The sequence below is a fragment of the Xiphophorus hellerii genome, chromosome 20 (genome assembly GCF_003331165.1).
Source record: "Xiphophorus hellerii strain 12219 chromosome 20, Xiphophorus_hellerii-4.1, whole genome shotgun sequence".
NCBI lineage: Eukaryota > Metazoa > Chordata > Actinopteri > Cyprinodontiformes > Poeciliidae > Xiphophorus > Xiphophorus hellerii.
The window spans coordinates 11,015,981-11,041,948 of NC_045691.1; the positions used below are offsets into that span (position 1 = coordinate 11,015,981).

Genomic DNA, 25,968 nt, shown 5'->3' on the forward strand with positions numbered 1-25,968 from the left:
TAATCTCTTATAATGTGTTTGCAAACCGTGAGTGAGTGAGAGCTCGCTGTTGTTTACAGTCCTTTAAGATGCTGTCTGAAACGTCTTAGAGGTTTGACTCATTGACTTATTTATCTTTTTGTGTAGCTTTAAGATGTGTGACATGTTTATTTTGTCACATTAAAACCAGAAAGTTTAACATATTATATTTAAATTTCATATGATAGACCAACACAAATGAATGTAAAATTGTAAAGTGAAATGAAAAGGACATAAGTGTGGCAAGCATTAGTTGTCAAACATACTTAGTAGTTCTGTCTCTATAAGCTTTGCACATCTACAGCCTGAAATGTTCACCTGTTCTTCTTCTGTAAAATTATTCAAGCTCTGTCAAGTTTATTGAGCACCTGCGAACATAAATTTTCTAGTCAAACAGGTTTTTCCTCCTCTATTTAGCTCCATCCATCTTCCTATCAACTCTTATGAGCTTGCAAATCCCCACTAAAGAAAAGTATCCCTGCAGCCAGTCATTTATCACTGTTCAGATGGCATGTTCACAGTGAATATATCAGTTTTTCTCCACACACAGTGTTTCGCATGATCTCATCTAAACAGAACACCTTCTTTTCTTTCTCTATGCCAAACATTAACCAGAATTTCTTAATTTTCTTTCAGCTGTAGTTTTTAGTTGTTTTTTTTGCCAGTCTCCCATGCAGTCTAGCAGAACTGACAGCTGTCCAGTCAGCAGATTTTGCCACCTGAGCTGTGAATATCAGGAGTTCCTCCAGAGCTACCATGGTTACTGAAGCTGCTACTGAGATTAGCACATAGGTGGATTTTGTTTACATTTTTTTACTATTGCAGGTTATTAGCTGCACTGTATCTTAATAAGAAATATCAAAGTAGAAGGGGAAGAAAACAAAAGTGTGAAGTTTGTGATTGCAAGAAAATATCAAACCAATTAACGGTGGTAATTAAATGTAATTGTAATTTTGCCAGGTCCAGTAGAGCAATGTCTCATTCCTAATCACTAATAACTGCCTTGCTTCCTTTTCTGGCTTAATTCAAGTTATTTGATACCAAATTCAGTAAAGTATATTTCATTTTTAACCAAATACTACACTACACAATTGTTCAAGATGATGTGTGCACAGAGCATAGAAAAAAAAGATTGATTATGCCTGCTATGCTTTTTTTTTTTTAGCAATACTGTAGTATCTAAATTCCCAAATATTTTTATAATCAACCTTTATCACACTTTACACAATTTTAATACAAGGTCTGCTGTAAAAGGTTCTTTTACTCTTCCATCATGCAACAGCAATGCTAGGATAAAAGTCTGTTATTTTTAGAGGGATAAAAATAATGGAACAAATGCTTTTAAAAGAGTCCTTTGATTATTTTATCATATAAAGTGTTGTACATAATCAATTAATATGTTGCATTATTAATGATACATTAAGTCTGTTTTTGTATTAAATGGTTTTTTTTTATTATGTGCACCCCAGTAAGAGTAGCCACTGTCATGGTGATGGTTAATGGTGATCCTAATAAACAAACAAACGATATAGTCTGCTGTCATGTCGGATGCAAGGCCTGACGAGAAAACAGAAAACCCTCAATCAAGACCACTTTAAAGCTGTAGCTGCAAAGAAGTGTGGCTGCGTACAGTACATAGAGAAAATGGTCACACTTCACAAATCCCAAAGAAAACACTTTGATCCAAATCCAGCAGGTACAAACAGCCGTCCTACGTTTCCAAGGGGACCTGGAGAAGCTGAAGAAACCCCAGGAGGATGACAGCAGGGATTTCTTTTTTTTTTTTTTGTCACCAGGAGGTAAATGAAAGCAGAGGTGATTTTTGTATTACTCTGCTTCTCATCCACTAAAGGGATTATGGGACTGATCAAGGCTGTAGTGTATGTGAGAAGAGTCAAAAACAAGAAGAAAAATATGAGTCACACTCTCTAATCTCTTCCCCTCCATCCTCACCCGTGGATTTTAAGCCTCCTTCTTTGCTTTTACACACATGTCCCCCTCAAAGAAATAAGGAGCTTAAATGATGCAGCACTTTCTTCCCGTTCCTAAGTGCCTGTGCCTCTGGCCTGCAGGCTGCTTTTTTGTGCCTTTCTCTGTTTATAAGATATTAATGTGGCAGGATCCAAGCAAGGGTCCAAGCCAGGAGCTTATATCAAATATAAATAAAAAAGAGACAATGATTTACCATCTTTCATATCAATTCCTAATTAAAACTGAGAAAAGTTATTGATTCTTCACAAATTGATGCTCCTTTTACCTTTGATGCTGACAGATTTTGGAGCAGCACTCCCCGAGCCTCTCATTAGCATGAACATTTAAAAAGCATCCCTAAGAAAAGAAGTCACAAACACACTGAAAGATTGAAAGAACAAATGCTACAACACCAACATGCTACTATGTGGCAAAACTATTTTAAAGGAAAAAAATCACAGATAATCAGATGTTGAATGGCTAAGATTCTTGAAATAAAATGTTCTCATGAACCCTTCTGATAATCATGTTTCAGCCAATTCCTTTTGGCTGGCTGAATGGGAGTCAAAGTATTGAAGTGGCCAATATGACTAGGAAAGTACTAAATATCTCTGGTCGACAGTGAGTATACTAACTTTATATGTGTTCTACATATTTTATATAATACTCTAGCAAAAAGTAATTTCAAATATTGAAGAAGATGAAAAATGGATTCATTGTTTTATTTTTACAAATATCATTCTGAAGTCTGGCATTCATTTCCATTCAGTCCCGTTTCCTCAGGTATACTTACATAAATGGTAGTGAGGTAAACTGCGTTTTAAATATCACCCAAAATTCATCATTTGGAAATGGAAAATGTCGTGCACAAATGCAAACAAAGACACTGGCTTACATGTAGTGTTGAGACTCCAAACCAGGCAAGTAAAAAAAAAAAATCAGTCAAGAGGCTCCAAATGACAATGATAGAGCTGCAGTGGTTTAAAATGTTTGTTGCTTATATGCAAAAAACTAAATGTGAGGTTGAAAACTAAGTGCACAGGAATAAAAGTATGAACCATGGTGAGAATCATGCTGTAGGGATGACTCTCTTCAGTAGGGACAAGGAACCTGGTCAGAATCGATGAGTAAAGTTAAATCCAGGTTAATTCTGGAGAAAAGAAAGTGGCAGCAAAAGCCTGGGGCAAGATACCATCTTCTATTAGGACAAGTTGAAACATGCAGCTATAGTAAGATGTACAACATCAAATAATATTCATGAATTAGTCAAAGTCCAAATTAATGTGCGTAGATGCTCTCCATCCAATTTGACTGAACTTGAGCTATTTTACAGAAAAGAATGGGAAGAACTTTCACCCTTCAGCAGAGCAAAGCTGCTAAACCTATGACCCAAAATACCTGCAGCTCTAACTGCAGCAAAAGGTGGAACATTTCCTGTTCCAATGCCTGAAACAAAAGAAATAAAAAAGGATCTATACGATTAGAAATATTTGGAGACTTGATTTTATATGCTTACACTTGAGTAAAAACATAGACTTAAAGAAATCAGAAACTGCAGGTTTGCCATGTTTAAGACACTTCAGCTCAGTATTTACCTGCAGAATGAGGTCTTTTTAGAGATTTTCTTCTCTACAAAGAAAATCCCCTTTATATAAAACATCTCATCTCCTCATCCAGCTCTAAAGGGAGAGCAGATATCTTTAGAGTGCTGTCTTTAGAAAGCAACAAAGCATTTATTTTATACTTATTGAGGCAACCGTCGATTAAACTTACAGATTTTATATTATTTTAAATTAGTCCACCGATTCCTTTATTGTAGGTTTTATTTCCTTCCTTTTTCTTATGACATTTAAATCTTTTTTCTATGTTTTAAAATCATCTATCCGTTCCTTCCCCTATATAAAAGCACATTTATGTCGAGATACTGACACCTAGCGGCCATTTTGATAAATTAAATACAGGGTTTTTATTCTGCCAATTACTTAATTTCAGTTTCCTGTGTGCAATCAATACAGTAATTTACTAAAACCAACAAAGAACTCTCATATTTCACCCATCTCTTCTGGCCAACTTCAGACACACTTAATCCCAACTTCTCTTAAATAAATCAAATGGTCTTGGAATAAAAGTTTAATTCACAAAAATACATTGACCAGTATAATGAAAATGTACTAAAATGTATTTTAATAATCCATAAAAGCTGGAACATTGTCGACAGAAAAACACAGAAGCATTAGAGTTGGTTTAGTATAATATATTTCAGCTTCAAGAGACATAGAAATCAATTCTTATTTTCCCCCATATTTCTTCTATAAAAGACCCATTTTTCTGGCGCATTATTATGCAAAAAAATGGCATCAGAATATATTATGGGAGCTATGAAATCCCAGTGACCGAGTATAAAATTAAGTCACATCAGAGAGAGATATTTGCAGAAGAGAAGTCCATGAACAACAGGGCGAACAAAGAAAAAAAAATTATATTAAAAAATAATAATACATATTATGGACCTTGATCTAGTATCACCAACATGACAGGCATGGAGAATAGGTGTATGGCTATAAAAAAATTCTCACTTTTCCACTTGATTTCACTTGAACATCTACACGTAATAACTGATGCATTTTTTTCATGCTTGTTTCTGAAGAATATTTATAATCATACAACTAAAGAGATCATCTTCCATGTCTTTCAAATACAATATTGATATTGAAAATAAGATGAAAAATACTGAATCCAAATACTAACTTTGACTTTCTTCTCAACAACTGTCATTTTCAGAAATGAAAATAAGGGGCTCATGGACACTTTGCTTTTTTTTTTCCATTAACTTTCAGAGGTTCTGCTGCAGTTTTTACATCATCATCAGTTTGTGGCTCTGTTTGATGCAGAAGTGGAGGCTGTCCGTTCAGGGTTCACAGCTGAGACACAAAGGGATGTCCTCACAGTCGAGAGACAAGAGTCTTCTTTCTTCTCTCCCCCTCTCTAACTGTCTTTCTCTTTACTCTCTTGTAGGTCATCCTTGGCTTTGATAGGAGCAGTTCAGTCAGCTGATTCACCGTTTATGGCTGATGGAGGAAGGGGGTCTGGGGCGGGGCTGTTGGAATGCTGGCACGTTCCAATCAGGGCAACAGTTCTTCATTACAGCATTTCTGCAAGACAGCATCCATCATGAATGACAACAAAAACTCCTCACTGCTGGTGCCCTCTGATGGCCGTTAAATGACATTACATCTACAAGCACAATCAGCTATTTAATAGGAGTGTTGGACATTATGTACATTTTGATACAAGATGAGAATTTTCTCTTCAATTTCAATTTTCAAGTCTGAATTTTAGCACTATTGTTCAGAAAAAATATTTTCTAAACCCAAAAAGTTGCTACGATAAAGAAATCAGTTATTTGGACCCAAACATGATGTCACTAAATATTTGTTCCTTATGTCAGAGTACAGCATCCCATCTAGCCAGAGGTGATCAAATAAACAATGGCGTACGCAAGGAAACCCATCAACTCCGATGAAGCTGCATTATGTAACTTTTACAAAATATTTTTTTATTGCATATTTCTTAAAACTGTCAATATGTCGTGTAATACAAGACGTAATAGAGCACCTCAGTCTCCTTGCTATGGTCCGACTGCCATCTGCAGAATTATACCGCTCGGTCACAAACAATCAATCAGAGGCAGGAGGAGGGTCTTAGCACAGTTAGTCACACTTGTGTACATGCTGCTCACACCCTCCCCTTTCTCTCTGCTATGCTACAACTAGTTCCTCACCAGAGCCTGTTATAAATGCTCAGGCTAGCTAGCATAGCCACCAATAACCAAAATAAGCAGTTTTTCTGCAACAATAATTTGTTCTCTGCCATTAGCATATTTAGCATCACATACACAAGGTTGATTGACAGCACTAAGACCTTCCTCCAGGCTCTGATTGGTTGTTTATGACCAGGAGCGGGGAATTTTTCAGGTGACAAACTGCAGATGCTCTACTTTGTAATGCAATAGGAAGTAAGTAGAAACAGTTTCTATTCTGTTTTTAAACTTTTGACCAGCTGCTGTGGTTTGAAACTAAAGGTGATACCAGTTGATATTCATAGAGGGCTGCTTTAGATGCTGGACTAGAACTTTTATTGGGAGATATTGCTGTTCTGACATTCATTTTCTTACAATATAAAAAAAATTGTCTCAAAATTATCTACGTCCTTTGAAGTGTTTCTCTGGTGTGGTAGTTTATTTAAATCATCTCAGTGTGTAAAAAAAAAGAAGACGACTAGATAGTCTTGCATTGAGTTAAATGCAAGCTTTTACTCAAGCTTTTTAAGCTTTTTTTACTCAAAATCACAAAACAGGCACCACAGTGTTAAAAAAAAAAAGGCAAATAACTCCTAGATATTAAAATTAGCCTAAAGAAAAAGGCCTTCTCCAATCGTTTCCTCTCAGAAAGATTAAGGGTATGTCCAGATTTGGAAGATATGCAGTTTTAGCGAAGCAAAAGTCCAACTAGCACCACTGAAAGAAGTAAATCAATTTACCACCGAGTTTCTCAGTGAATGCGACTCGCGGTTCAGAGCAAATAAAGTCAGCAAGGCCACAAAAGTGAAAAGTTTCATTAACTCTGCTTTTTCTCTGCGGCTGCCACTGTAACCTCTCTATCGATTGCACTGCATTGTGAAGAGTGGAACAGCGAACCTAAAATCCCATTAGTGCTGGTTCACTGGGTTGGCCAGTATGCGAGCCGCGCCGGATGAGGGTGCAGACATCGCCCAGGGGGGGAAACCAACTGAGGCCCCATTCTCAAACACTGTGGACTTCCAACTGACCAAAACAGATGGATACAGACGAGGAACTCAGTGGGGGGTGCCGTGTGCCCAATGTCTGGGGTGACTACAATGATAGCTGTTCGTTTAAAAAAAACATCCAGTTTTATCAGAGATTATAAAGATTTACTCCCACATTCTGAAAGCTACGGTAGCTGGCGAAAGCAGATGTAAAAACACTCGGCTGAGGTTTGTTGATCTGCCAACATTGAGGTTTTCCTCTGACAACACTGAGCTAACTGTGTAAACAGATTATAAAACTCTCTAAGGGGGTTCACATGCAGAACAGTGAAAAAAGTCCTGGGTTCTAGGAAGCACAAAACAAAACTTGTAATATCTAACAAAAAGCCATCACACTGAAACTAACTATTTTTAATTCTTACTTCTCCAATTTGACATTGCTTTTATTTAAACCACAGCTTTAATCACAGATACAATGCAACAAGTTACAGCGGTTTATTGTGCGATTCAGAGATTTTCTTATGCGTTTTAGAATTAGCAAGATATGATTTTTGGCTAAATATTTTGTTGAATAAACATTTAGCATCATGATAGTAAATAATTCCACAAAAAATATGTCACTCTGTAAATATAGTACATAAGGAGAAAGTTGGAACTTCATATTTCTGCTCTGCTAAAACCAGTTTTTGTTGTTTTCTTCTCCTCTAATGATATTGTATATCTGTCTGGGGTTGTTATGATAGATATGCAGCTGTAATTTAATAATGTTTAAGAGTTATATGTATTTGATATTGTAGTGTCTTTGATGAGCCATGTTTTTTCATGCACTAGTAAGACTGATTCACAAAACATTTTTTTCAGCTCAAAATGTTCCTTAAAAAGCACATTTAAAAAATCTAGTATTAAATTCTACATTAGTCACAAGTAGTGAGATAAAAATGAAGAACACATTTAAAAAAATTAAACCGATGTACAGAGGGGTGAAAGACAAAATTAAAATATAGGATTAATACTAGTTTTTCCAAGAGACATAACTGTCGCACAAAGCATACGTTTTCCAGATTTTCTGGTTAATTAGCCAAACTATGAGATTGGTTACCTATGCCAATGCTAAAGCCTCTTGGCTTTCTAAATTGTGGATACCTCTAAGCCTGTCACAAAACCGAATTTTGCTGGACAGTAAGTTGACCCAGTAATTGTTGTGTGAGACTAACTGGTAGTCCACCATAACAGGTAAAGGAGATAGGGCTTGGGTTTGGGGTAGGCAGCACAGATACGTTTAGCTTAAAAACGGAGAAAACTCTAGACACTCCAGAACTTTCTCTGGCATTTTAATAAGATGAGTTTAAGCCAAAAACGTTCTCGTGCCAATTTCAAACAGATACAAAAGCATTTTTTCGACAAACATCTGTGACAAATTAAGACGCAGTTTAATAGCCGTTTTACTCTCTGAACTTGTTACTCTCATTAAAGTGAACACTTTAGTGCCAAGTGAGCAGAAGTCTCAAAGGGCTTCAGTATAAACTACAAACATAAGTTAAGAAGCATCAAAACAAAAATATTGTTACTTTCAACTTCACAAATTAAGCCCATCTAACTCATTCAAAAATCGCTGGGCTAAAATTGTATGTTCGTTCACGTTAACACCTCTATTTTAGTTCCTTAAATCTGACACCGTTATGCTATTGGCTAAAGACTACAATTTAAACAAGAAATGTTTAGGCCATGAACAAAGATTTAAATGAAACAACATTCAACATAATTTGTTCTAAGAATGTTGAACCCATCATGCTTCACTGCCAAAAGTATTTGCAACCACTGAGGCCCCAACTCTGTTACATCCAAATGAGGCTGGTCCACATCAAACCACACAAAAGAGTCCTTCAAAAGATTAAAGGTAACAGCACTGGCTGAAGAAAACCTTCTACACTGGAGTGGAAACATTCCTACTATGACTTACAAAATAGCAACTAATGAGTTTTATTGAGAACTTCTTGGTTAAATTTAAAATTAAACATGGGAAACATATTTTTTTATGTTTTCCCACACAACATAGAACTAAAAAAATCTAAACCATTTCTTAAAAATTACAAAGCATGCATTTAAATCATGCTCAAAATATACAAGACAAAATAAATAGGTTAGATTTTATGGTGTGTTGATTCCAAGTTAGGTCTAAACTGGTCAACATTTCTGCAATTTAAAAGGCAAAACAAGCAGATATTTCATTGGTATTATTAGTAATGCAAAGATTGAGCATTTACTGAGTGAAGACCTTTATTTACAAGTTATCAGATACAGAAGAAAATCCTTTTAATGCAAGTATACTTTAATGAACCTGTTTAAGATCACTTACAGATGTAGAAGCCTTAAAATATGCAAAACAACTTCTGTTTTTTGTATGTGGAAAGAAAGTTTCATTACAAAAACAAAAGTGATAAACGAAAGTAAGAAGGCTGATTAATTCACATTGCTTGATTTCTTACTTCCACATTTATCCACATCCGGCCAGACAGAAAAAATAAAATCTGCCAGTCAATCTGGTTCATATTTTCTGTGAAATGACATGATGACTGATCAGGATTTCCTTTAACATGACCGGCTGCTGCAGTCTGCTGAGGTTTGCATTTTAAAATAAGCAAACTTACTCTGACTCAATGTTTCAACAGAAAAGCAAATGCTAATGAAAGCTTTTTTATTTTTTACACATTTGAAAAGGAATGACCCAAGGTTTGAAAATATTTACTGAGAAACTGCAGCGTGAGAAATGCAGACGTTTAAAGGCAAACGCGTCAGAGAATAAATCACTGAGGATTAGCAGTTTTGTTGTCAGAAAAACTGTTCTGTTCAGAGGGGACAACTATTATTAACCCACATTTTATCACAAAACAAGCTCATGACTATAAGAAGACTGCTTAAAAAATAAATAAATCACCAAGGAGTCAAAGAACAGGTGCTGTTGACAACTCGTCTGTTCATTTGCATCTGTTGATTTTGTTTTTTAGAAAAGCATATACATTTGACACATTAAGCCTTTGTTGTACTCTCTGCTACCAACAGGAGGCGATCACTCTATGATCTCTATTAAATTTGTGTCCAAACATTGAGAAGGAGCGGTTGCCGTTTACACAACTCATTTGTGCAATTCAAATTAATTTAAATTGAGTTAGTTGCAGCACAGAAACCTCAAAGACACAATGATGAATGATTAACTAGAACTGATGCAATCAGCAATCATGTGATAGTAGAGGATGACCTGAACCATGGAACTATATTTAACTTCACATATTTGACTATGAATCACAACATTGTTAAGATTTTAAGTAAAAGAAAAAAAGGCATCTTCTGATTGTACACGCACACACACACACACACTCCCACGCCCACTCACCTGGCTCAGACCTGCTGCAGGGGCCGAGGAGGGCTTTAAAGCAGGACACAGTTGGATTTCTTTTTTGCCTTCTTCTTTTCCACGGGTGTTTTCCTATTTATCTGTCTGACCAGGTCATAGAAGATCTGAAAGAGAAAAAAAAACAAAAACAAATAAAAATAAGCTTGGTTCCATTGGTAAACATCTCCATCAGTCAGAGCAATCCTGGGAAACCGCTGTACGTTTAAGGCATGACATGAAGCTTCATTATTAAAACATAAAATTAAATAATCATTGAAGCTTTGTTAAGATGAGAAACATTGAGTCAGATTTTAAAATCATGGGTGCTTATGACAACAAAATAAAATCTTCAGCATCTTTCTGATTATTATATAGTGATTTAAGAGGTGATCTGATGTTGGACAGACTCCTGAAGCAGAAAAACCTATACAATGTGCATATTCCACAGATCTCAGCACAACTACAGCAACAAAGGAATTGTTGTGCTAATGCTGCCACACTGTTGTCTGAACAGAAAGTCCACAACTATCCGTCAGCCCACACAGCAGCTGGGCAAACTGATTCCTTCACAAACAGCTTTCTAACTGCTGAAGTCAAGGTAGGCTTTCTTTAGATGACTGTTTATTGTAAAACTGAGACAAGCAAAGCAAAAATTTGATTGCAAGGTCTTGATCTGTGTTTTAATATTTATAATAACTGATATTATCCTTACATCCATCACAGACAATCCTTACAGGTGCATCACTATAAAGTCCATGCTTTGTGAATCAGTTTCAAACCATGCAAGGTTGTCACCACTTTTTTTGTAGTACACTTTTCCTTCCACTCAACTTTCTACCAGTATTTTTAACCCAACTGCCAGCTGCTTTATTAATGACCTTTAGTAGCTTGCCCTCCTTGTGGGGAGAGCCAATAACTGTCTGCTCAACAACTGGCAAGTCAGCAGTCTGACTACATGGGCCATGACATGACCTTGCTTTCTAATCGCTTGAAGTATACAAGCTGTAATATAATGAATGTCACTTTTTTAATTGCATCACTAACAGACTTTGGTATAAATAAAGTAACCTAACTAAAATAAAAAGGTAAATTGTTGATATTCTGATTTACTGAGGTACATTTGTAATAGTTTCTCATGACAAAAATAGAAAATACAAGCAAAGGGTTTTTTAGCCAAGATTAATTAACATCACAAATGTTTGAGTACATGTATGATGACTAAACATAGGACTTAGTCTGTAGTCAAACATAGACCTTTCAAATTGAAATTGGTTTATTTCTAGAGAACAGCTACATCAATAAAATCTGCAAGCATTGACAATATTTTTTGCAAATCCCTAAGCAATAACTGCAACATTTTGGAAAATGTGTGCCACTAGGAAATGTTTGCAGTGCTCAGTTCTTTGTTTTTGTGTACTCACATCAAGGACGTTGATCTTTGACTTAGCAGAGGACTCTAAAAAGGCACAGTTGTTCCACTGTCTGGCCAGGTTCTGGCCCTGCTCCTTCCCCACAACGCGTTCGTCTTCCAAGTCGCACTTGTTCCCTACAAGAATCATCGGCACCTAGGAGAGAGACGACGATGCCCATTAAATTGTGTTATCAATAGGCTTAGAGATTTTTAAGTTACTTTATTCTTAACATCTCATTCTGTCTGGAGAGCTGCTTGTTTTTCTCCATTTATTCCTGTTCAAGTCCGTCCTTCAACAGCCCGGTTTGAGATTTATTGGCAATATTTATGCATTTTTAATGACAATCTGTTGATCTGAAAATATGACCCAAGGTTCTTGTTCTGCAAGGACAACTGCACTAGATCATGAATAATATAAATTCACTCACATCACAGCTTTATTTATAAATGCATCTTGGGGGAAGAAGAGGTTCGATACAGGATCCAAAATGGAAAGAATGTGCTTTACAAGACTCGAAGCACGTTAGAACACAACTTGATAAGGTCGATATGAAGGCCGACCACAAATATATCTAACACTTACTAGTGTTAGTTCTAATTCAGTGGGAAGCAATCTAAAGCCTTTTGTCACAACTAAAAAAAGAGCAAAAGCGGCAGAAAGTCATTATTATTATTTGAAATTAATGGTTTTCTTTTATCACTGCTGAACAAAACTACACAAATTAGTGTCTGTATGAAAAGCCAGCTTAGCAATGGGTGGGTGAGGGGAGCAATGCATAAAGATGGAGAAGACTGCTGTTTTTGGCATGTTCCCTGCTCTCATTAAAATAAACTGTACAAATTGTATTATGGAAAGTTTTTGGAATTTTTGAAGCCTCTAATATGGATGTTGACAGGTATATTTGTTAAAAAAAAAATAAAACTATCACAAAAGTATAAATTTTACATTTTCACAACTTTTCTTCTCTGATTCAGAATCAAATAAAGAGAAAGCCAATAAGTCATTAGTGAAAGCAACTTCATAAAGTTCAAAAACTTTTTTAGGCTACTACTGTAATTGCTTTTAGTTTTGTTTCTCTGAGGAAAAATGCTAAGAAATTCAGCTGAATGTGGAATCTCCCAGATGAGCAGCCTTTCCTTCTTTTTACATTTAAATGTGCTTGCAAGAACTAAAAAAAAAAAGGTTGGAAAGGAAGAGCAAACATTACAGGCAGATACTGGGAACAGTGCGGGAGTCGGGATGCGTCTCATCCTGCCTGATGTTTCCTGACTGGCTATCTAGGGAGAACGCAGGCCCGGAGGAAGCCGAGGCAGCTCCGCCCAGCAGGGATAACATCGCTTTCCTTCCTGAATGCTTTCGAACACTTCAGCTGGATTCCATGCTCCAGCTGCTCTCTGGAACTATGGGATAGTGTAGGAATATTTTGTCTGATTTTTTTCCTACGTTAAACTTTGATTAAAGCACCAATGGTACCACTGTGTGAGCAGAAAAACATTCATCCTTTGGGTTTGGGAAAATACATCAGCTTCTGTTACACAGTTCACAGGATATTTCTGTTTGTGCTCCAGTTTCGCAAACAATCAGCAGCACATGAGGCGCCAATAAAATCAGCTGAGGAAATCTATTTCTGGTTGATACATAGAAAAAAAATAATCAGCCTGGGAAATCCTGCCATGACTACTTTCTTCTGGTGTAGAAATAGCACACAGACATGTTTGGAGGAGATTTATAAAAAAAACAGGTTAGCATCTTAACATGAAGTTGAGAAGTTCCCCAATTTCTACACCGAGATGCATCACATGACAATGTAAAACTAGGCAATTAATTTATACTCCTCCTTTCTAACTATTCTGAGCAGGCGACAGGAAGCCTAGATGTTTAGATTAACCTGTGCAGAGGTTGCTCCTTGATGCTTGATATCCAAACAAGCCCTCACGCCGGACTGCTGAGCAACATTTCCCCCCTGGGTCCTGAGAGAACCAGAGGTATGCCCTCCCAAGAGGGATTAAAACGAAACTGCGTGGAAGGGATGGAGGTTTGCAGAAAAGGGGAAAGAAAATGTCTAGCATCAGCAGAACAGAAGCCCACATTAGACTAATTGAAGAATTCACAAAAGCCACAGAAAATCTGTTCAGATGCCAGTCAACATGCTAGAGACAGGTCCTGTCTAACAGAGAACGGCATGCTAAACACTGGGCTGCAACAAGTCACAAGTATTGAGTTAGAAGTCACACAAGCAGAGCTGGAGATGGCCTGGAGAAGTCATAAGACCTCTCTTACATAACAGCTGCGAAAGGAAGTAGAAAGAAGCCAGCTTTTATCACGCTGGTGACCGCTCACTTCATTTTTCACTTCTGTTGAATTAGCTCTGCTACAGAGGAGGAATGCAACCTCGCTTTGTTCAAGGCACGTTTGTAAAAAGCTCTTATTTGAGCTTGGCAATAAACGTATGTGTACATTTTTGCCATCTTTGAAGTAAATGGTGCGTGGCGGAGCTGAAAATAAGAACAGCTGCTGCAGCAACCACATACTTTGCCTTCACTCTGCAACAGCGTAGAAGCTTTGTCCAAATGAGAAAAATCCTGACTTTTTGGGGGTGATTACAAGAAAATATGCTGAACATTTCCTTTGGTCATGCATTCCTAACTGGTGATAAACAGATGTCACAGCTATCATAGGTAAAAGCTTAAATCACCTTTGATATGAGTGGCCAAAACACTTAGATAAGTCTGAAACTGGAGGAGTTTATATTACCAGAAATAAGATGTTGAACTGCTTTCCTGTGAGTTGAGGAGCCACCAATCCTGCGATCCATCTGTTAGCCCGAGGCTAGCCTTCTTTCCAAAACCACAAACTACTAATGAAGCACCATAGCCTCACAATCCTGTGTGATTCTGATGAGATGGGGCTTTCTCGGCACATCATCTCTAACAGTTCAATCACCCAGAGTGCCAAACCACAGTATGACCACAGGGAAAAAGGGGGAGGGAGAATAACAAGTAATAGGCTAAAGGGAGAATGTAGAAAATTAAAATAAAATGTGAAAACACAAAGAACTCTGGCAGAGATGTAGAGGAGACAGGAGCAACAAAAGGTGCAAAGCTTGGGCTATAGATGGGTCAAGGGAGAGACGGATAGAGAGAATGGGGAGAGAGCAAGAAAGGGGGTTATGGTAACATTCGTTCCCTCCAGAGATCGCCAAAAAAGGGCATCTTAGATCCTGCTGACGCATTATCTGCTCCACCAGAAAGGGGACGGAGGGCTTACTCACTGCAACCGCCTCGAAATTGGCCAGATATACTGAGAGATGGAAATGTTCTGCTGACAAACAAAAAAATTAGGAAAATAATGACAAAATATCTTTGCTTTGGTTTTTTTTTCTCCTCTCGGTTACACACCCAAGCTATGGGGCAGGCTTGAAAGCAAATGAACACAGCACACTATACTGGCAAAGTGAGGAGGAAGAATAGCTATGGGAGACAGAAATAAACTTTTTCAGGACTTTCCCTTTAGTGACCATCAGCATTTTTGCTCTTTGTTAAACACTGTCCAACTCATCCAACTATAAATAGAACCGTCTGTGCAGCCGACCCTGGGGACCTGGGACACTTGAGATGTAATACTAGAGAAACTGGGAGAGTTCATGTAAGATCAGTGCAAGCTTGCGAATATACTCACATCCTCTGTGTCCTTTACTCGTAGAATTTGTTCTCTCAGGTCTTGGAGGTCATTGAAGGTAGACTGTGCTGTGATGGAATATACCAGAGCAAAGCCTTGGCCGTTTTTCATGTACAAGTCCCTCATTGCTGTGAACTGTTCCTGTATGAGGAAAAGGGGGAAAAAGAGCAAAGAAAGAAAGGCCATGAGCTCAAAACACAGAATTTATCAGGAGTCACTCGAAATACAGTTCACATGTGTTAACATTTTCTTGACAAGACCAAAGTCAGATTTGAATGACCTGCTCTGGATCTTTACACAAAATGTAACTTCTCTGCCAGTTCCATTTTATGCATATTTAAAAGCAGAAAAAACTAAACTAAATAACATTTCTTAGTTGAACAGATGTGCCTAGTTTAAAAGTTTTGTAATAAATGAAATCTTTGGTTTATGGACTGTTTGTCAGATTAAACGATATGCAATTTTAAAGTTCTCAGTATTCAATGGTCAAAGGAATTTATATGTAACAACTTTTCAGTTAAGAATGTGCATCAAGAGTAAAATGTAAGAACTCCCAAACTAGAGGAGATCTAAAAGAGAGTACAATTTCTTGGTTCTTGTTGAGTAAATACAGACTTCAAATTAGAAACCACTCAGCCAGATGTTCATCTTCAGAACAGTCCGGTGTCTGTACACACCAGTATTAAGATTTATTGGACTATTAAAAGTTGAGGGTTGTTTGCCTAAAGCAGTCCAACAACCATTTGTATTCTAGATGTTCATTAAAATATCTGACATAATTTTCTCTGGTCTAGCATTTTTTACAAATCCACAGTCTAGCAAAACCTTCCTTTAAAGTTAAAGTTCTGTACAAATGTATCTTTTTAATTACTTTCAGTGACATGTTCAATAAATTGTTTCAGTACTTAAAGCAGAGATGGTTGTTGATTGGAAGAAAGTCAACTTACTGTGCCGGCTGTGTCGAGAATTTCAAGCATACATTGCTGCCCGTCTACCTCCACTTGCTGTGGTAACAGAAAACATAGCAACAGTGTAAGCTTCATTTGGGATCACTTAGTGCATTCACTGTTTAAACATGCATACAGTTCATCAACTCAAAGAGGGCTGAAAACATGCCACTAAAGGCCATTCAAAGAAACAGAGGAGGCATCACATCATGGTGATGTGAACCTGCAGAACAGATGCAAACAATCAGCCCAACCTAAGCTCCTCAGGAGACTCACCTTTCTGTACGAGTCTTCTATTGTAGGGTCATATTTTTCCACAAAGATTCCCTGTACAAACTGAACTGTCTGTTAAGAGAAGACACAAAAACAAAGTCAAATCAGTATGTTATCACAACTCCATAGGACGGCTGGAAGGAGCTCCTGAATGTGGGAGTTGCTTGAATCATGATATTTTCAGAGAAACAATCAAATTACAGGTGTGTTAGCTTTACCAACATGTATATATAAAGACTAAACCTGGTCCTTTGAGGAAGGTTGACATCCTCGAGTTAACCAGGTTCACCTGTTAGCATCCTAATCCAGGCAGTTCAGAGGATTAACCCTACTGACACCTGGTTGAAGCTAGCTAAGCAGGGCACACGACATTTTACAGACATGGATGTTCTCAAAAAACATGGAGGGAAACTGTGTTCAGTTAACTTTATGTAGATCCAAATAAAGTTTAAGATAAGCCTAGCTGTTTTATTTCAGTCAACAAGACACTTAAATGTATGCAAATAAAGTCAGAAAACAAGAAAGAAAAGCAAAATGTAATTTTCCTTCTAGCCATACAGGATCTCCACCACACTCTTTTAAAAGTCAGTCAAAATAGCTTGCTGTTTTATTAGCAAGTCTTTAAGGAAGCACCCTGCAGTGGAGTTAGAGGTTGGATAGACAGGAAGGAGACCAGGAGGACACACTTACCAAAGCGGACTTGCCCACACCTCCAGAGCCTAAAACCACTAGCTTGTATTCACGCATGGCGGGATTGCTTCACTGGTGAGCCCAACAGTCTGCAGTTGAGAAGCAAAAATGGGACACAAAGAAGAAGAAAATGTTAAATATGGAGAGAACTAAACAAAGGAAGAAGGTTTATACACACACAACATAAAATATCTGTTCTGTGAGTTTTTCTATTCCCGAGAGCAGAGATTCTAGTCATTCCTGGAAGTTATGGACAAAAAGAAACAAAACAATGGAGGGAACACCCAAAAGTGGAGCTGCATCGGGGTGGAGGAGGTGAAGACTATGTGATCCTTCCCTAACACAAACCAGCTGTGGTGAATATGAGTTAAAAGGGGGTGGGGGGTTGGGATCCTTGGAGGAGATGACACACAGATCAGGCAGATATTCCTCCAAATGACACAATCATCTGGCGCTCACATACTGAAATACACCCTGCTGTCAGAAATGTTAGTCGTCTACACATTTCTGGGCTGACAGGATAATATGGCATCTGTCTCCCGTGTGCGTTAAAAGAAACCAGCTGAGGGAAGTGGAATCTAAGATTGGAGGAAATTGTGAAATCACCAAAATACCCCTTTAAGGGACGGACTGGCTTGATGTCACTGGCTCACAGCAGAGTGAGAATCAGCCAACTAGGTCAGCACAAGTCTGGTTACAGAGACACGGAGAGGCTGAGCCCTGGTTCAGTAACTGGGCGAAGCTGGGATTTCTGATTCCTCATCTCTGCTGTGGCTATAGATTTAAAAAAAGAACAATAGTAGTAGTTATTTTCCAACACCTAATCTTTTACAAAATTCTAAACTTTATTACAAAAATCTAAAAATGTTGGGGCGACACTATACAGCACTGTGAAAAAGTATTTGCTCCTTTAAAGATTTTTTCTTATTGCTTTTTTGTCGCATTTCAGATAAGACAGTTTTCAATAAATCAGACAAACATGAATAAGACTAGAAAATATTGTTTTCAAAACTGTTTTTACTTGTTTTAGTGTATATTGAAACATCTATCCTAAGCAGTCTTTGTAATAAGCGACAATGAGCCTTCACAATGCTGTGGAAGAGTTTTAGAGCACTGTTAGAGAAATTGTTTTAATTTGGCCAAACAGCAGGGTTTTCCAGCAAGAAAGGTCTGTTTAATGGTCAGATTCAAGTCTGACCATTAAGTCTAACCTTTGACTAGGTCAATCCAAAACCTATATTCTTGGTTCTTTGAGCTATTAAGAATTGTACTCACTGACATGAATCAGTTCTCACATTCTCATTCTTCTGTAAGGAAGTGAATGAATGGTTTGAACTATTAAGGCAAGTCGCCCAGGTCCTAAACCAGCAGGGCTTCCCCATCAATCACACTACATTCATGTTTGACTATAGTTGTGTATTATTTTTTTTTTAACCACTGTGTTAACTTTAAGCAGGACTTAACATGACACAAACCTGACTTTGTTTCATCTATTATTGAATGTATGTAGATCAAAAGGAACAATGTGTTGGTTCTTGAAGTATTTTAACAAACTTACTGTTGTCAGAAAAGTTATATTCAAGTGATTTTCGTGATCTGGCAGCAACACAATGTGTTTGGCAGCAGAAACTGAACACTGGTTTGGATAAATTTTTCCCCTTTTCTTTATTAAATTATCATTTGCAGACTGCACTTTGTGTTTATTCCTCTTTCACAAAACTAGACATTTTCATGTTTTTCATTTTTTTGTTTTTTTTTTTTAAAACAATGTATTAGCTGAATATTCAATAAGACACCAAGGAAAAACTCTCTCGTTACAGATAAAAATGACAGTGCTGAAAACCCAGAACTGTTATCTCATGTAGAGACAAACCTCAGTTAAGCAGACCAAGTCAGGTCATCTGCATTAAAACTTGCTATAAAAATCAGAAAGTAGCTTGTGTTAAAAATCCTGCTTCAAAAACAGCCATGTTTCCACAGTTTATAATCAACGCCTTTTTGCATCAAAAGCTAATCATAACCCATTCTGGAGCAAAGATCATCCCCTCCTACACTGTTCTTACTGCAGCAAACGCCATCTAAATTCCCAGCAGGGGGCAAAAACGACTAAGGACCTCCATCTTCAATCACAAGCAGTGACCATGTGGGATATGAAGCTGGAACTGTGAATAATTCATATTCTCTAATCCTCAATGCATAAAGAGAAGTTCTCCTTGAACGATTAGGGAGGAGCAGCTGGATGGAGAAACAGGCATTTCATACACAGAGCAGACATACACACTGCTGCTCTTTGATGTAAACTCTCCCGCTCAGAGTCAAGTGTGTGCACAGCGTCACATTTACAAATGTCATAAAGGCAATGTCAGTCTGAGATTTAGGCTATGATTCACTTGTCAGTTATCTGCATGTCACGGTTCTTGTTTTAATGCTGCAGACTGACCCTTGTTAAGACAGATGATGTCAGGGGTCTCCTTGGTGACGGATTATAATACGACAACGTCAGAGGCTGTCACGGAGGATGCCTGCTCCCCATAGGAGTGCACCTAAACTCCACATGTTATTTTATTTAAATATCCTTGACATTGAAACTAAAGTGAAGTCTAATGTTTGAATGGACTTGGTTTGCACACTGTGAATGTGCTTAAATGGAAATAACTATTTGGCCTGAGCGATCGGTCGTATGGGGTACTTGACACCACAGGACTATTTTTCTGAGATGTGAGAATCTATTTAAAAGGAGACTGTATTTTCTACTAATTCAGGCTGCTACAATAGAGAGAGAGACTTTAACAGGTAGAGGTCATTTCGCTACACTGCCTTTGTTTCTGGATATGAAAAGCAGCTTCAGCAAATCATTTGGTTGATTTGGTGAAAAAAAAATTCCCAGGTGCCGACTGAAGTAGATAACAGGATGTCTTAAATTATAGCAAAGCTGTTCAGCTTTATTCTTTGGAGCTTTTAACCCCTCTCTGCTATCCAGCATGCAAGATCTGGAAATGCTTGCAGGCTTTAGGAATCTCAGAGTTGAGGTAGGCATCTACATTCTTTTGGGACGACACAAGGAGACTACTGTTTACAATTAGCAAAGCTAACTATGCTAATTTTAAATGAAGAATGCAAAGAAACGGTTTAAAATCCATCATCCTTAAAAGGTTGCATCTTAACCTGGCACAGAAGCACAGCAGGCAAACCCATTCAGTTCGAAATAAAATATTACTACTGAGATAATTTGTGTGGATGGAAACGGGAGTTTTATTCGTAAAACCCCCTTTTGTTAACATCTGCTCTATCATACACAGGATGCAACACACGAAGAACCAACAGATGCACCAATCATCATGCCAGAGATCACAATCATCACATTTTGCCTGATGAGGTCAAATACAGATAAAATTTTAATTTCCTGTTCAATAAATTAATCAAAATAAGGAGTTATTTTTCATTTTTGGTCTATGAATACATTATCCAAGAGCATACATAACCTATGATGAAATTACTTAAATTCAGTGAAATCACACAAATGTTTAGGTAACTGAGTGATGATGAAAAAAATCTTTTTTTCTATTTCTGATCAAAAAATAAGCCAAAAATCATACCTCAGGTAAAACCTCAAATCAGTATTGACCATAAAAAGGTTGTAAAAAGCCTGATTGGTACTTTGTCCACTCCCAATATAAATATTTAACAACCTCATGGCAGTGATGCTAAAAATAAATATTTTGAATGCCGTTAATTATATTAAAAGATAAACAAAATGGGCTAAAGAAATATATTGGTAAGTCAGAGCTTCACAAAAACTGAAGACTGACCACCAATTCCTGATTAATGCATGTTCTTCTAATATAGAGAGGTAATTTGACTCCTGTCTATTCCATTTCATTTCAGTCTTGGGATTACTTTTGATTTTAACTCAAACTGAAATGATTCCCAATGTAAAAATGTAGCTCAATATTTGGTTTAGATAACAGAGAGTAACCTCGGGTCAAACAGATTAATCTCTCTGTGAACTTAAATCTCACAGACTGTAGTTGCTCTTTACTCTGGATTATAAAGAGCTCCCTGTTAAATGTTAAGTCAATATTTCTGAAAGAAGAACTGATATTGATGTGACCATTCCTTATACATAATTTTATGCTTACTCTGGTAAAAAATACAACCAAAAAAAAAAAAAGAAAAATTGTAACCCGGGTGTCAGATTCAAAAGCCACTTCTTCCTCTTGTTACTATTGTCTCTGTGTCTTTGTGTTAAAACAGTTTAGAGAGAAACCAAGGCTACGTCTCGACTTTTGATATGAACATGATTATGCAGCTTAGGAACTGAAATTAATCTGAGAGGAAAAGATCATGAAGTAGGAAATACGTTCAAGTAGCTGACCTTGAAGTGTGATGCGATACCTTAATTAACTCAACTTTATATTCATCCAGCTTTCTCTAGAGCCCACCTAAGTTAAATCCGTCCTTCAACACAGAGAAACAAAGCCATTGGAGAGCTCTTCTTCTGTAACTTCATCTGCATAAAAACATTCATACCAGGAAAACCGTCACACAAAACGCTCAACTCTTTCATCTGCCTGCTGGGACCATCTCACCACACACAAACACACACGGAGCCATTTAAGGACAACAGCTTTTCAAAACAAATCTCTCTCTTCAGTAACCTCAATGACACACTGTCATCTCCAACAAAACAAACACAGTATAGCCGTTCCTCCGCTCTAGTAGTAACCCCAGCAAATAAGGAGCGAGGGAAAGCCGCGTGTCATAGAAAACGCTCTCCACCGAGACGCCACTGCATCAACTCACCCAGCTGGAGCTAAAGGTATGTGTCCATCTAGGGTTTGAAACTGGATTAGGTGGCGCTGGTAGCAAGAGTCTCGACAACATTCAGGAGGAGACTCTGTGGCTTAACTCTTAACATTCAGGAGCAGCTATTTCCGGGTGCACTGAGGCCCATCAGACCGTAAGGAAGCTGTCAGTGTGACTGACTCAGCAGGATGGGATGAGTGGCAGCTGTCCTCTGCATCTCCTCTACAGAGCTGATGGTGGAAATGCAGGCATCCGCTGCAGACAACTCCTGTGTGAAAATGCTAACCTGGTAACCCACATGCCACAACAAGGGGCATAGCCGATGAGAAAAAAAATTATTTTCAGGGTTGACTTAGTAGCTGCAGCTGTAGAGAAGAGCGTAGTTACTTGTTACTACCACAAACACCACAGTTCACATCGCTGGTTCAAACAGAGCTAAAAACACAAAATTAATTGGATTAAACAGAACAAAAATGATCAATTACTGAATTATGATTAAGCTGACAGAATACCAACATATTCATTTTTAGCAATCTAAGAATGTAGTGTTGTTTCAAACATCACTTTAAAATGTTAGTCTTTTTTTCCCATGGATCTACTCTGATCAGTGATCGGACAACATTCTTCTGTTTTTTGTGCTGTAATACTTGGAAGAAACACGGGGATTGGTCAAAATAACAGTCAAAAAAAGCCTGAAATCTCTGCATCTCTACAAGTGCTCAAAGTCACCTATATCGTTTTTAACGATATAGGTGTGCACAACATAGATTGAGAAAATATCATTAGTGCAATGTGAGTGTGTGCAATATTTATATCACAAAAGACAGTGGAGTGAAAAAATCCTTTTGGCCAATATTCAAGTGTTGTGAACTTGCATTTTGCATGACAAAGTAATATTTAGTCAGTTGGATAAAGTCCCACAGCAACAGATGCCGGACACAAACGACATTTCCCAAAATGCTAAAGGTCGCAGAGTGATGGAAGCACAGGAGAAAGAGAAGGGTGAAAATAGGAATATTTCACCTCATATTGTTGCAATATTTACCAATATAATCACCACAGCAATATTTTCTAATACTATTCAGCTTTATTATACTAGTTAGTCCATAAGTAACTGAGCCTTTTAATTGGAATTAAAGCAAATTAACTCAACTCCGTGTCTAATTTACTCTAATTACTTGCATTGTTCTTTCTTATAAAAATCCCCAGGAAGGAGAGAATTTACAAGCCAATAAAATACAACAGTTAACACCAGAGGTAAAGCAGCTTTGAAAGAAGAAATGCTTTGCTTTCAAAATAGCGGCAAATTCAGGTAGATTATCTTTGCACATAAAACATCTAAATTCAGGAAACGCATACATCTGACTAACAATGTGTTTCTGATCTCCCCCTAAAACTGAAGGACTAAATTACTCATTCTGCACATGCATTTAAAATATTTTGATAAAGCAACTTGTGTTTTTCCTTCAGATCCACTATGTAAGAATGACTCAGAGCAAAACAGCACCTAGTCACCAGAGAACTTTGCTGTGGCATGATTATGGCAAAAGGTTTGTAACTGTCAACTGAATGCATCTGAGTGTCTGGGGCACTGACCTGTAACCACATCCTCTTTCCAAAGCACAAGAAGTTTCATGCTGAAAGGATGGAAAAGAAGTAGCTATCAGCTAAAATAACTCTCAGTCAATGTTCCTGTGCAAGACCAAGACGGCAGGTATAAGAAGGGAGATAGATGGCATATACTTTGGCGTAAAAGATATGAGATACAGAATGTAGGGAAACTAAGATTTTGAAACAGAAAGTTTACACTTTCTCTCACTAAAGGTTTACACGGAAGTCATCGTGGATCTTGTTTCAAGCCCTACCAACAGGCCGCTTCCCAGAGAGATCTGCTTTACAGGCTAATATGTGATACAGCTGACATGCCTGTGTGCTTACAATTTCACAGTAAGGTGCACACCTTTCCTGTTTCACATTACTGTCGCCGCTGCTAAGACACCTAGCAACAGACCGACACAAACCGTGGGGCCGGACAAGAGAAAGCCGCTGCAGTGCTTGAGTTGTCTCACTGTGACTCTACCTAATTTGCTTACGGCTCCGGCATATGCTTATCACTCCAGGTCATGCTAAATCCCTGCAATCTGTGGCTCTGACAACACCACAGAGCGGTAGCCAACACAACGACAACACATGATTAGTAGAGGTGGACCAACTGATCACTAGAGCCAACTTACAGTGCTGCTCTCATGGCAGGTTCGTCTTGAAAAAGAGGCTGCAGATCCCATCTGGTTCCTTACTATTAGGTTATTATTATTAGGAAGATTTGTGTCTCTTTATAAAACAATAATTAGTCACCAGCTCACTTGAGCACAGTGAATAAATTAAAAGCCAGGCACATCTGTGGATAGCTAAATGTTGTTTTGCCTACTGGGGGGCTTTGGTCTACCAAAAAGGAAGTTAACCCTAATATTAAGCAAATCTTTAAAGAAACCTGTGAAACAGTAAGACCATAATTCTTAACTGTAATAACCTTTCATTTAAGAAATGAGACAGAAAGTATTACTTATAAAGGAAAACGTGTAAAAGTCTTATTATTTTGTCTGTCCACAGCATCCAATTTGCTTATTCTGCAGATCAGATCTCCCTTATTTAATTCAATCAAAGAATAATTTCACCGCTTACAGATTAGATTCATCTGAAAAGCTGCTTAAGTTTGCTTTTCTACATCAAAGAAAAACTAGATTTCTATCATTTAATTTTGAGTATCCAAATTGGTATATTTGCTTTATACGTTCATTATATTTTATGAAATCTACGTGATGCAGGTACCATTGTGAAAGTATTTTTTCTGCCTTCATCCCAGTGATGCTAGTCAATTAGATGTTGGCTGACACCAAACAAATATGCTTTGTAAATCCCTCAAGCTCGGCGACATTGGCCGCCGAAAAACACCAATCGGTCGATTTATTTAACCATAAAATTAATCAAATTCTGTTTAACTCGTAAGCCTGCTTACAGCTAAATCCTACCCAACACTACAAATCTTCAATCTAGGTAATTAAGGACAACATCTGTTTACGGGCAATCTAGATTGAGGCAAGCAATCAGCCTAAGTCCCGTTATGAAGCTTGTTAGCGAAATGCCGCTAACTAGCCAGCTTAACTGACTGCTGCTCACACCGTTAGCTGCGGCTCGTTAGCAGCCGAGCTAACCAGCCGACACATTCCTTTCCTCTGAGTGTTACCAAAACACAGCCAAGCCTGTCAGAAATGTCCGGCGCCCGAGCTCGTTTAGTAATTCAAACGTCAACCAAACATAGGAGGTTGTTAATCAAACCGAAATGCCCTCCATTTCCCCAGAAAATGACATAAACCGATAGCTAACGTTACCTGCCCTTCCGCTTGGCCTTGACTAAAATGGGGAGTGCTCACTCCGGTTTTTACTTGAAGACAATTCTTCTCTCTTAGCCCCCGACAAAATGAAACAAGCGCAGCGCACTTCGCTTTATCGTGTCCGCTCCTGCAAACGTCCTCGCCGCGCTCTCCGTCGCGACTTATCTGACCGCTTATTTGACCACGTAGTAAAGTTTGGCAGCGCAACTCACCGTCTCTGGCTCGCTGTCTCTCGCCGCTCCGCAAGTGTCAGTTCGTGAGTTCTCCTCCAGCGGCGGCGGCGTCTGAGAGCTCAGGCAGCGGACGTCACCCGGACCGTTTCTCGTTTTTTTTAAAAGGGCATGACACATGGGCCGACACAAATACACACAATAACTCAGTCATTTTTAGACACATGTGAAAACATTGAATGTACATGACCTCTCTTTTACTTTTGTTTAGCGTGCACAGATCAGCTCTGTTTAGAAAACAGGATAGGATTAGTTACTTTATTTATTTTTTTATTATTATTACCTACCTAATAATAAAATAGTCAGGTATGAGTTGTGTGGTCTGAATATTACTTGTGAACAACTCTAGTAAGCATGAAAAAAACATGGAACTGC

The 25,968-nt window shown here is 37.9% G+C and overlaps 1 protein-coding gene across 3 annotated transcripts; it reads right to left on the reverse strand.

The window, feature by feature from the left end:
* Window positions 1–4,150: 4,150 nt before the first annotated feature.
* LOC116710773 (ras-related protein Rap-1A) lies at window positions 4,151–25,702 on the reverse strand. 3 transcript variants are annotated; one of them, XM_032550003.1, is made up of 8 exons: window positions 25,576–25,702; window positions 17,166–17,254; window positions 16,479–16,547; window positions 16,203–16,259; window positions 15,256–15,396; window positions 11,587–11,730; window positions 10,166–10,290; window positions 4,151–5,141 (listed from the first exon to the last, which is right to left on the reverse strand). In XM_032550003.1, the coding sequence occupies exons 2-7, from the start codon at window positions 17,220–17,222 to the stop codon at window positions 10,201–10,203; spliced, it is 558 nt and encodes a 185-aa protein (XP_032405894.1). In that variant the 5' UTR covers window positions 17,223–17,254; window positions 25,576–25,702; the 3' UTR covers window positions 4,151–5,141; window positions 10,166–10,200. The 3 variants fall into 3 exon arrangements, with proteins under 3 accessions (XP_032405894.1, XP_032405895.1, XP_032405896.1); XM_032550004.1 differs by lacking the exon at window positions 25,576–25,702 and adding an exon at window positions 25,361–25,520; XM_032550005.1 differs by lacking the exon at window positions 25,576–25,702 and adding an exon at window positions 23,568–23,590.
* Window positions 25,703–25,968: the final 266 nt, after the last annotated feature.

Excerpts from the sequence above, each read along its gene's own strand:
- LOC116710773 (XM_032550003.1), bottom strand. The coding sequence starts at position 17,222 with ATGCGTGAATACAAGCTAGTGGTTTTAGGCTCTGGAGGTGTGGGCAAG. Across the intron at positions 16,260-16,478 it reads TAGAAGACTCGTACAGAAAG|CAAGTGGAGGTAGACGGGCA; the intron begins GTGAGTCTCCTG and ends CTGTTACCACAG. Across the intron at positions 15,397-16,202 it reads TTCTCGACACAGCCGGCACA|GAACAGTTCACAGCAATGAG; the intron begins GTAAGTTGACTT and ends TTCCTCATACAG.